General features: G+C 46.2%; 1 protein-coding gene across 1 annotated transcript; it reads right to left on the bottom strand.

The window, feature by feature from the left end:
• Positions 1 to 3,210: 3,210 nt before the first annotated feature.
• On the bottom strand, positions 3,211 to 7,850 carry FZD7 (frizzled class receptor 7). Its single transcript, XM_011369143.2, has one exon. It carries the CDS (start codon positions 7,031 to 7,033, stop codon positions 5,309 to 5,311), a length of 1,725 nt encoding a protein of 574 aa, XP_011367445.1. The 5' UTR covers positions 7,034 to 7,850; the 3' UTR covers positions 3,211 to 5,308.
• Between the last annotated feature and the right edge of the window lie 4,820 nt (positions 7,851 to 12,670).

The raw sequence follows: 12,670 nt of genomic DNA on the forward strand, positions 1-12,670 counted from the left end.
GTTAAGAACAAAGCTGCACAGTAGGAGGTGACTGGCAATGAAGCTTCATCTGTATTTGCAGCCACTCCCCAGCATTAGCATCACCGCCTCAGCTCCACCTCAGATGATCAAGCACTAGATTCTCATAGGAGCACCAGTCTCATGTGCCAAAAAGGTTGGGGACTACTGCCCCAAAAGATCTTTGCAAAGTGAAGTAGTCTCCCAGTTAAAGCACATTTGAATCCCTCACAAAAACTTCAATGTTATTTTTTAAAGTCTTCTGCAAGAGGCTTCAGGGACAAATGACCTTCATTTTAAAATAGGAATTATTCCACTTTACAGGGTTGTTATAATAATTGTGAGGATAAAGTCAAATAATGAATGCGAAAGTAGCTTTTAAAATCAGTAAATGACACCAAATGTCAAGTAATATTATTCCAAATAGCATTTGGGCTCTATAATGGTACTTGCCAAGCTCTGTCTAGAAATATAATTAGTTGCTATTCCTCCTTGAGGATGCCCTCCATATCCTGAACTAAAGTTTTTCAGGTGAACCGTGTCTTTTTTACTTTTATTTGTAATTCCCTCCAGGCCCTGTTGTAGCAGCTTTTATGTAGCGGCTGTTTCATCAGTACTTCTTGAACTAGATTACTTATAATAAACTACTATTGTCTTCGTCAAACTTTTTTTCTACCATGTGGTACTGAGAAAATTCCAAGTGACTGAACTTTTTGTTTTTTAACCAAAGATAATAAGAGGTACAGTGTATGTTTACCAAAGATCTGACATTTTAATGGTACCCTTTTAACTAGTTCACTTTTGCATGAAATGTGAGGAACACAGACTCAGATGTAAGAAATGTCACAGATTGAAAAGTAAGAGTTTAAGAACCAAGTTTTATATAATCGGTTTAATGCCACTGAGGGTGAAATAAGAGAAAAACAGGACACATCTATGAATTGTTTAAGTCCACTTTGGAGAGCTTTTGGTCTCTTCTAGGATTTCCTGGAGCCCTGTAGACTGTTATTCACCGTCCACATATGCATATATAAAAATATACCATCTATAAATAGCCACCTGCCTTTTCAGTGAAATTAAAGATGAGAGAGTTGGAGAGAATTTCCCAGTATAATTACAGAGTTCAAACTTACAGCTGTTACACTCTTACAGTTCCACCCAGAGAATTTCTAATATCACTATTTTCTATCACGCATGTTTTTTAAAATTCTATTTTTTTCTATAATGGTAAGATGTTATCAACAGGACATTTATTTCTTGCCAAGATTTCTCACATACCTACTTTAAAAGATTAGGTGTTGCATGCAGTTATTGTGTAGACTAATTTTGTTTTATAAACTGCAGAAAATTTTCACAAGTGTTTCTGCTCCTTATCTAGGGATTAACACCAAACTCCTGCCAATGTTTTTCTTAACCTTTATGTATAACCTTTACGCATGCCCTTTCACAAACACTCTCTCACATATTTTCTGCTTAGATGAGCCTCCTTAAAAATCCTGAGCTTCTAAAATTCTTAGGTAAGAATCAGCTGCATAAGGACACACCACAATGTGAAAGGAATTAAACTGAGCACTTTTATCTTTGCTTACAAAAAAAGCAGGTAGTAATTTATTCATACACAGTCTTTGTTCCCTCACTAAAGACCAACGCTCTTCAGTCTTTGAGAGCCCTGAAGGACCAGTCAGTCCTGAAGAGGAAAGGGACACGTTTACAGGAGCAGTCACGCAGCTCTCCCCACAGAAGCGTCTAAGTGCTTTTAGCAGTTAATTTGTGAGCAAAAAACCCTGTTGGGAGCCTTCCACCTACTCTAAAAGCAAACATTCTTAACAGGCGGTATTAGTGTGGTGTTAAAAGAAGCATGCTTTAACCTAAAAGGTGTCATTTTATGAGCAAAAACTGGATAAACACTAAGAGACTTGAAGTCGCTATTTTTTCCTTTCCTTGATGCCCAAATCTTCACAGGTTAAAATGACCTCACACCCATTGTGATGTTCAAAACACAGGAGGATCTTAAAACAGCTTTGCACAGAGCACAGTGGCGCGACTTCCTCCTCTCCCGGTGAGGACTGTCTGTCACTGGTTTTCATTCTGTGTGTTTGTAAAACACACCAGCCATGTGTGTGAGCCTGTTAATTAAAATGAAAACAGAACTGTTTCTGTTGAGCTTTAGAAGTACAGAAACTTAAGAGCCGAAGAAGGAAGGAAAACAGCAGCATTCAGTCTGCTGCAGGGTCTCAATGGCTGCTTGAGAATGAGGTGACTGACTATATGATGAAAAGCCAGGGAACAGGCACCTGAATTAAAGAAGAGAGGCGAGTGAAAAAGAAAGAATGAAAAAAAAACTAGTGAGGCTTGGAATTGGAAGTATTTAGAATGCCTTTATCATTTCCCTTAGGGACTTTAATATCAAAGTGCCTGGACAATGTAGGCTTCTCGGTCTAATCCGATTCCAAAGTTAGCCTCTCGGACAAGAGGAAAGAATAGCTTCAGTGGCTTCTGAGGCCATTCTGGGGTCAGTCATGGAGTCTATTCCTGCCAGAGCTGCTGAGTCACTGCTACCTTCACTGCCACCTCGGGGAATCACTTGACCTCTGGTTCTGTTGATCTAAAAGGTAGAGTCAAGCTTAGAGCTGAGAAGGCTCCATATGCAAGGCTCCTGCTATTATCCGGAGTCATCTACTGACTCCCAGCCATGTGAATCCAAAGGACTTTAGGTATTAACGATTTGGATACGGGTAATCAAGGATACAAAAACACCGATCAGTTGGAGGAGGAAAAAAAAAAAACAACTCACTGAATTCTACCCAAGGAAAACATCACCAGAAAAGCTGACCAAAAATATGTTCTAGTTCTCTTTCAAATATGGACTTCATCTCTGAAGGGCAGTACAAACATGGGTCAGACAGCACCTCTCTAAAGATGCTTATTCTGTATCTTCAATCAGTTATCCAAGGCAGGATGTGAAAAGGCTTAAGGGAGTGTGTGTTGGGTGGTTTGGTGCAGGAAGCAGCAACAGAAAAAACTTAAGAGACAGTTAAGGCATTCATTACACTCTATTTTAAAAGGTAAAGAAAAAAGACCTCAATAATATATAACCTGTTCCTCTCTGAGGGACCCATCCAATGGTGTCCCTCTGTACCTTTTCTCCATAATACAAAGTTCAGTTCTTTGGCTAAATGATACACAGGCACTGTGAACTAAATAAACGTTCCCTTTGTATTTAAAAAAAATTTATTTGTGATCTGTACATGTGATAAAGTGGGGCTTCCTTGTAGACTTTTAAAGGCAAAACAAAACAAAACAAAAATCCAAAGTAAAAATGTATAAATACAATATATATTTTCTTACAAAAATGGGAGATTTACAAAATATACATACTGCACTTATCTCTATTTTACAAATTTCACATGCAAGAGATACAACACAAAAGATGTCAAAAAACTGTAGTGGGAGTTTAAAAAATCTGACAAACGAGACAGTTTTGGAGGTTTAAGAAACACAAAGTCAATGTTAACCTTAAAATAAAAAGCAGCTCCACTCAACTGAACATTACATACCTAAAGTAACTTGTACTCCTTACAATACCCTCTATGATTTAAAAACTGTTCAAAACAGCATTTAAAAACTGTTTGGAGAACTAAGACAGTGTTGCAAGTTTGGAGGGTGATGTCAAAGGTGGAGTAAAGTTTAGCTCCCAAGATTCTTTGCTCAGTTTTAGACCATTTGCAAAAGAATGAATTCTATTATAGAAAAAAAAGTACATGACTTAAGATTAATAAAATTTAAGTAACCTAGCACATTTTAAAGAATGCCAGAATTATTTTGAAATTTACCTTCTTTTAATGTCTTTCCTTAAAAGGGGGACCCCATGGCTTGAACTGTCCTCTTCATTCACTATCATTTCTGCAGGTCATCTCCTCACTCAGGGACACAAAGACAAGGTCAGCATACACATGTTTTATAAATGGATTTATGGAATGAAGAAAACAGGACAAAAATGGGTCTTTACTTTTTTAAAATTTAATTTTTCTGTATTATGGAGGCTGAAGGCGTTATTAGACTTTTCTTTTTATCTTGAGGGGTTCAAATTGGAGAAAAAAATAGAAAACCTAAATGCAGGTTTACAGGAAGAAAAAAAAATGGAGAGACTTCCCTCAACATTTTAACACAGCCCAATGGATCATGTGTTCTAAATTAAATTTATGTGAAAAAACACAACAAAACCCTTTGCATTTCCTTTAACCAAGTCAGAACCTCTGACCGAGCGGAGTATGGAAGCACACAGCCTTTCACTTTTCCTTAAAAAGGAATGTTTATCTCAACCAAATTAAAATCCAAAGGGAAACCTTAGATTTGCGCTACTTTGCCTATAAAAGTTGCTGTTTTCAGTTATGCCTTTCCACATGGAGACACTTTTGTTTCTTCTTTTGTCTCTTACAACAAAGACAAGGGGGAAAATGCATTCCTGTTTTGAAAAGCAACAAGTCATCGTTTCTCTTCAGGGTATTAAATCGACTAAAATACCCTTCTTTCTCTTGCCTTCCCCAGGAAAAAAAAAAGTAGCAGAAATATCTACTACTCCTCTCCTTTGCATCATCTCCAAACGCTGTCTTCATTTCTTTAGCATCCTCACATTAGGATTCTAGGAGGCAGGCCTCCCAAGACTTCTAAATGCTTATTTTACAAGACTTGAAAGGAGTAAAGGAAGAAAAACAGGCGGGAGGGAGCAGGGGAGGAGAGACTGTAATGTCTGACCCTGGAAATTAACCCATCTGGGCTCCAGTTTGGCCCCAGTGAAAAGAGATTATGGTTTGACCACCGCTTGACAAGGACACCGCAGGGAGTCCTCCCTTCTTACAACAAAGCCGCCGCCGCAGACAGAGCTGTACCTTTCACCCGGGCCTCACAGGAGTGAGGACAGGCTACTTGTCTTGCAGTAGGGGAATCGCGCACAGTCCCAGTTCAGCCAGAGCCGGGTGGAACTCACAGCAACCTCTACTAGTTCTCATTCTTCTCGATGGGCCCAGGTCGGTCCGTACCGTACGTGATTAACATTATCGTTATTGTTATCATCATCATCCTGCAAGTCTTTGCTAGAAGTCTTTTCATTCAAACCGTCTTCCCACCCAGGCTTCCTTTCCAAACCCACCCCTCTTCCCACATCTACAAGTATCTTCTCACTTCCAGGTCACTTCTCATTGGAGGGGGAGGAGGTTACAGAAACAAGCCCCTCACCCAGAAGTTCTTTCCCTACTGCACCTTTCCCCTTATTAGGGGATGGGAGAAGGGAGGGTGAGGAAGGGGCCGGGGCTCATACCGCAGTCTCCCCTTTGCTGCTGTGGCTAAGTCTGTGGTAGAAGCGGCGCCAGGACTGCAGGGTCTTTCCGGACCAGATCCAGAAGCCAGTGGTGATGCCCACGATCATGGTCATCAGGTACTTGATCATGAAGACTGTGAAGTCTGGGCTCATGGGCGGGAAATGGCCGGGAGGGCAGGGCACGGCGTAGCTCTTGCACGTCTGCAGGAGCCAGGTGCGCTCCCAGTGTTCACGAAAGGCCTGCTCGTAGAAGTAGCAAGCCAGAACGATGGTGGCGGGCACGGTGTAGAGCACGCTGAAGACGCCAATGCGCACCATGAGCTTCTCCAGCTTCTCCGTCTTGGTGCCGTCGTGCTTCATGATGGTGCGGATGCGGAAGAGCGACACGAAGCCAGCCAGCAGGAAGGACGTGCCGATGAAGAGGTAGACGAACAGGGGCGCCAGCACGAAGCCCCGCAGCGCATCCACGCTGGACAGGCCCACGTAGCACACTCCACTGAGGAGGTCCCCGTCCACCTGGCCCATGGCTAGGATGGTGATGGTCTTGACGGCGGGCACCGCCCATGCGGCCAGGTGGAAGTACTGCGAGTTGGCCTCGATGGCCTCGTGGCCCCACTTCATGCCGGCCGCCAGAAACCAAGTGAGCGACAGGATGACCCACCAGATGGAACTAGCCATGCCGAAGAAGTACAGTACCATGAAGAGGATGGTGCAGCCCTCCTTCTTGGTGCCCTGCGCCACCGTGCGGTAGCCGTCGTCGGAGAAGCGCTCCACGCACACGGCGCGGTCCTCCAGCAGGAAGCCGGCCACGTGCGCCACGGCCACCATGAAGTAGCAGCCCGACAGGAAAATGATGGGCCGCTCGGGGTAACTGAAGCGCCTCATGTCCACTAGGTAGGTGAGAACGGTGAAGAGCGTGGAAGCGCAGCACAGCACGGACCACACACCCACCCAGAGGCGGGCGAAGCGCCTCTCCTCTTCCTTAAAGTACATGAGGCCGTTGGCGCGGCCCGGCTCGCACGGGGCGCCGCAGTCGCGCTCGCCCAAGAAGCGATAGCCCAGGTAAGGGGGCACCTTGAGTTGGCGCGGGCACGAGAAGGGAAAGGCGGAACGGACCCTGCCGTCAGCGGCCCCTGGGGGTACCGCGGTGAAGGGCAGGTCGGGCATGTAGGGCGCAGTGGGGTAAGCTGTAGGGCCGCCGCCTGGGCCCCCGGAGCCGTCGGACGTGTTCTGGCCCACGCAGATCTCGCCGGCGCCGTGCACCGGGAAGTTCTCGCAACGCAGCCGCTCCGGCCACTGGAAGCCGAACTTGTTCATGAGCGCTTCACAGCCCTGGCGGGCACGCTCACACAGAGAGCGGCACGGCGGGATGGCCTTATCCAGAACGGTGCACACGGGTGCGTACATGGAGCACAGGAAGAAACGCAGCTCGGGAGAACACTGCACCTTCACCAGCGGGTAGAACTGATGCACCTCGAGGCCCGCATCCTCTTGGTTCGTGTGACCCAGCAGGTTGGGCAGGATAGTCTGATTGTAGGCGATGTCCGTGCACAGCGGGATGGAGATGAGCTGACAGAAGCCGTGGTCCGGCACCGAGATGCCCTTCTCTCCGTGATACGGCTGCGCCCCGGTGATCGCGGGCAGCGCTCCCAGCAGCGTAAACACCAGGGTGCATAGGCCCACCCGCAAGCGCGACGCGGCCGCGCCGGGGCCCCGCATCGCCGGCCGCGAGTGCAGCGGCGCTCTCAGCCGGAGGAGCTCGACACGGCAGCCGGGAGAAGCTCGGATCCGGGGAGGCGCCACTGCGCCCGGCGCATGAGAGTCTTCCCGGCGCCGGGGCCGGGCCGTGGGCGGCGCAGAGCCGAGGGCGCTGCAGCTGGGGTGCCCGCGTCGCGGGGGCGCCGCTGCCGCCTCCGCCCAGCAGTCGCGCGGCTGCCAGGGGCCCAAACTCGTCTGCTTGGGCCCGGGACGCCGCCTTCTCCTGCTGCGACGTAACGGTGCGGCTTCTTCTGCGGCGAGAAGCAACAAGCGTCTCCGGTTACCCTTCAAAGTTTGCCCAAGTCTCTCGACTCACAACAGCGCACAGGAACGCGCGCGCCCCCCACACCAAGTCCAGCCCCCGGCAGGCGAGAGCCCGGCGCCGCCGCCTGCTAGCCGAGGACGCCGCCTTGGCGGTGCTGCTCCGCCTCCTCGCCTCGAGGCTCCGCTCGCCGCCGCCTCCTACTTCGCCACCTTCTCCACTCCCCGCTCCTTCTTCAGCTCCAAAAGCTCGGCCCCAAGTTTCAGCCGAACGGCTGATTCTCGCTGAGTCCAATCGGCGCCTTGGAGCTAAGAGCCCAGCGAGTTCTTTTTGGAAATCCAGTTACACTGAGCCCGAAGCTGCGTGGCCCCCGTGTCCGCGGCCTGGGCCTGGCTTCTTCAGCCCCGCGCAGCTCTGACCTGTGAGTCCCGGCGCCCGCAGCCGCCGCCGCCCGCGGGAAGGGAGCGCAGAGTAACGCCTCGGAGCCGCGCAACTCGCCAGAAGAAGCGTCGGGCTCGCAAGGTTCCGGGCTGCCCCGCCCCCTCCCCTCCCCCCATTCACAAACCACTTTGGAGGCGGGCCCTCAAGTTCCAAGGCGGCCCAATGGCAGCGTTTGTTTTTCGTGTGGCCGCCTCCTGATTGGGTGAAAGTCAGAAGGGGCGGGTGAGAGAGCCTGAGAGGCGGTGTCTGCAGCGCTCTGGGCGGATTCCTGAGGGGAGGGGCAGGGGGCTGGGAGAGAAAAGTTAAGAAAAACTTTTACCCTGAATCCGCTCGGGGGTGTGGGGTGTGGGGTACACGCACCAGAAAGAGAGTTTGCTTGAAAGATTTGTTCCTCTTCCGGGTACACTAAAATACACATTCCTGAACAGAAGGGAGCATCCGGATAGACTTTTGCAGGGAGCTGAGAATAGCGCTGCGCCAGAGCTGAAAGAGACGTGACCCGAAGTCACGTTAGCCCTGCTTGGGCTGAAAATGCTGGGTTTCGTCGGGGACTTTTAGGTACCCTGATCCTAAATGTAAGATTCATTATGGATCGAAAGAGGGGTGGACTTCGCGGATCGCTTTTCTCTCCCCAGACCCAAACAGACCACGTGAGGCCGCAATCCCCTCTCACCCACACTTCTGGTTGTAAAAAGGAGGGGCTGCGTCCGAGGAGAAATCGGAGTCCCGCGGAGGGGGCCGACTTAAGGCGGGAGGAAGGACAGACCCCTCCTAGGGGAGACTGTCTGGGAGCAGCGGGCGCGGGGCACCCCGGCCCCAGGTCACCCTGCCTGCACGTACAGCCCAGAGTATGGGGATCTGGTGTGTATCTTTAGTGAGATTGTAAGAAAACTAAGTGTTGGGGGTGGAGGGAATGGTTATAAAAGTAACCTGAGACCGAGTGCCCAGGAATATACTACGATTTAAAGCGAGTCTTCAATTGCGCGGTTTTCTCTAGTTCGGCGTGTGGAGATTGAGAGTCCAATCTTCGGTGCAGAAGCAATAATTTGATCCTCTATTTGAAATCTGGGTAGAAAAGTTTAAATGCGTATTAGAAACCAGGGCATTTCTTAATTAAAAAGTTTTCAAAACACAAAGACGTTATGCTTGTTCTCCGGTAGCGTTTTCTGATTGGCAAGCGTTCTTTTGTTCCCGGTGAAATCTTCTCCCTGCTCCAGGCATTGGGCGCTCGCGCGCGCTCTCTGTTGCTCCGGGCGAGGTCAGAAGTTACCGGGGGCTGGGGTAGGGGCGCCTCTCCCTTCTCTCGCCTGACAGGGAGGAATATCAGAAATTCCCATGCAAGAAAGTGACATGTTGAGAAAGGAAAAATCTGCTCCTCTCTGTCACACACACACACAGACACACACACACACAGACACACACACACACACACACACACACACACACACACACACACAGAGCAATCCTATACTTAAAAAAAACAAAAAACAAAAAACAAAAAAAACCCGTCATTCCTGGCCGATCTCTTCCTTCTGCCAAGCTCAGTTCCAAGCGCTGGAGCCCTAAAGGATTTCTGATCAGGTTTCGCGTTTGCAGAAGTTGCTGCCTCTGCTGCCCCCGGTGAGCCTCTTCTCCAGCAAGAAAAAATAGATCCTGAAATCTAAGACAATTAATTGGGTTCCTTCCCATGGGAGACTTTGGCTTCCTCTGTTTTTCTTTTATTTACTTTCTATTACTGAAATTTACTTGGACTCTTTTTCTCTGCTTCGCAGGTTATTTTATTTTATTTTATTTTATTTTATTTTATTTTATTATTGCCGTTTTCCCTCCTGTTTATGGGTCTGGAGGACTGCATTATTTAGGCCAATGTAGGGAGTCAGACGCTCACGTTCTCCATCCGTTCAACAGGAGTCCTCATCATTATCTTCCAAAGCATTCATTTCTCCCTCACATCTACCTTATTTTTAAAATTTCTTTTGGGGTTTCTGCCTTAAGGTTATATGAAGGATCAACAATATTTGCTTTAAACATGTTTCATTCCTTACTTGTATTTTTTAAGGGCTCCTCTTTTTCTTTCTAAATTATTATTCTTATTACCGAACATTGAGGAGCATTGATGCTGTGTTGAAAGATGTTGTTTCAAGACAATGCTGCTGCTTTGCTTTGTCATTTAAAGTGTGTGTGGTGGGGGGTTGAAAATCCTTTTTTCTCTCCGGGAGCTTCAGGATATCCTCCTTTTCTAAATCAAATTTTCATGCTTATTCATCAGGTGCTTGATCTAAGTCATCTTTGCTTATCGAGGGAGAAATTGCAAGCACTGTCATCAACTAAAATGAAAATCGACAGGATAAAATACTGTCTCAAATAACAACTAAAACTAGTTTAGTTGATAAGCTTCTACTCCTCTTATTATAGCCCCAGTTAGCTCCCTGATGTTAGGTAATAGGGATAATTATTTAGCAAGATAAAAGAGAGCCCTTAAAAAATTCGAAAGACAAATGAAATATTTTTAAAACAATCTACTCATAAGATGCAGAAAATCTATACTGGGTGGAAAATATCACAGAAGGGATCCTCTTGCTCTGTTCCAGGCAGACAAGTGCAAAAAACCCCAAAACAAAACAAACAAACAAACAAACAAAAGAGAAGCAAAGGCCAATTTATTGGAAAGTGTTTTATTTTTTAAGATGATATTTAAAAACCCACTTGAAAATTATTCTGGAAAATCGCAATTTGCTGTTTTTAAGAGGGGTGCCGTAGCTTTCCATGCCTTGCCTGATATAAAATGGTATGATTTCAAAGAGCTATGTTATAAAAGGGTGTAGATCAGAAAAGTAAGTTTACAATGTAGGGGGCTAAATAGTCTGTTTTAGGCTCTATGAGAAATATAGTAACATTGGTTCACATTCTGTCCATGATCAATTTAATTTTCTTTTCCCAGCAACATCTTCCACACCCAACTCCCGAAGCCACTAACTGGTATCTTTGGTGAGCAAAGGGTGGAAAATTTTGTAACTGTCTGCTGCAAAACGTCCAATTGTCCCTGCCCTTTAAAACAACAAAGGCTTTTATTTCTTTACATCGTAGTCATATGGTCCCACAGAAAAGTGATGCTATTCATTGGCCCTAGTTATTTAAATTCTACTTATTTTGGCCAAGTCCCAGGTTCATCTAGTTTGAATTATATTCTGATGTCAGGCCAGATTTGAAAATGGCCACCTCCGTGGTACCACAATCCTGTGGTTGTAGTGAAACTCCAGCTGCAAGAATTACTCATGCAAGAACAGAAAGGACTGCTTTTAGCATATACTTACTTTCCTTTCTGGCCTCTCTTACCAGACAATTTGTGACTTCATAACATGGAGGACTTGGAATTTCCAGTTGCCATGTTGCCATTGACTTACTTCTTTTCAGTTTAGTTTGAGGTGTCAGATCCTTCCCCAAATGGGAACTTTCTTATCTCTAACGCAGATTTTCAAGTGTTATGAATGTTAGAAATGTCTAGGTCGAGTAAGAGGAGAGCCATGCTGAAGTCCTGTTAGATGTGCTACCCAGTAGACATGATTTACATAGTGAAAATGTTTGACCGTTTTCTTTGTTGCTTGAGTGTTGTACTAGTTGTCTATTGCATTATGACAAATTACCCCCAAATTTAGCAGCTTAAAACAACAAACATTTCATATTTCACAGTTTCTGTGTGTCAGGAATCTGGGTGTGCAGTAGATCTTCTGGCCTGGGGGTCTCTCATGAGACTGCAGTCAGCGTCTTGATTGGGACTGCAGTTACCGCAGGGTTAAATTGGAAACTCACTCATATGGCAGGCCTCAGAGTATCCATTTCCAACTCATCACATTTCTGTTGGCAGGCCTTAGGTCCCTGCTAGTTATTAGTCAGAAATTAGTTCCTTGTCAGTTGGGCCTCTCACAAGGCTACTTAAAACATGGCACCTTGCTCCCCTAGAGCAAGTACTCAGATTGAAAAAGAGAAAGGGAGAGAGAGAGCACAAAAGATGACAATCAAGATGGAAATCTTAGTCTTTCTTTCTGCAACCTAATTTTAGAAGTGACGTCCTGTCACTTTTGCCATAGTCTATTAATTAAAGCAAGTCACTAGGTCTACCCACACTCGAGGGCAGCAGGAGTTACACTGGGGCATGAACTCCCCCTTATTTGAGGGTGAGGCTCATGGGGAGCCATTTATAGACAGTTTACCAAAAGGGCTATTATTAATTCCCAAAGTATTATGGAGATGAGGCCACAGAGACAGATAAATCTTAAGTCTCTGTACTTGTGGAGTCCAGAGAAAGGGTCACGAATAAAAACACATATTGATGGGTTATGATGCCACTTGCCTCTGTTAGAGTCAAAATAGAACCCTAACTCTGGCCAACTGTTTTTCAAACACATGCCATTGGACTAGAGGGAGAAAGAATGCAGAAGAAGTTGATTAATGAAAGACCATCGGCACCCGTGGGGGGAAACCTCCAAGTGCAGAGGGTGGGCTATTTGGGGGATCAAATCTATACCCAAAGGACAGAGCATTGGGATCACAGTCTGTAGAAAGATTTTAGCTATTTGAATTATGAGGTTGAAGCACTGTTGGTAATTGCTACCCATGACTTTAATGCCAGTCTGTAAGGTAGGAAGGTGGCAGAGATGGTTAACACAGACTAGTTCAGTTCTGCTTTTCGCTATTGATTTCTTGTCTTGCCTCCGGCAAGTCACTTAACTTCCCTCACTCCCTCACAGTGTTGTGAGAATTAATGAGATGATATTTACAAAATGGTTTGTGATATATGAGGAAAAAATCTGGTTTGCTTATATGAATGCAAATCCTAGAGATCAAATTAAAGACCAAGTTAGGTGCATATTTGTGGCTCTGGCTTTTTGCTGGGG

Source organism: Pteropus vampyrus, unplaced genomic scaffold (assembly GCF_000151845.1).
Source record: "Pteropus vampyrus isolate Shadow unplaced genomic scaffold, Pvam_2.0 Scaffold146, whole genome shotgun sequence".
In the NCBI taxonomy this organism is placed as follows: domain Eukaryota; kingdom Metazoa; phylum Chordata; class Mammalia; order Chiroptera; family Pteropodidae; genus Pteropus; species Pteropus vampyrus.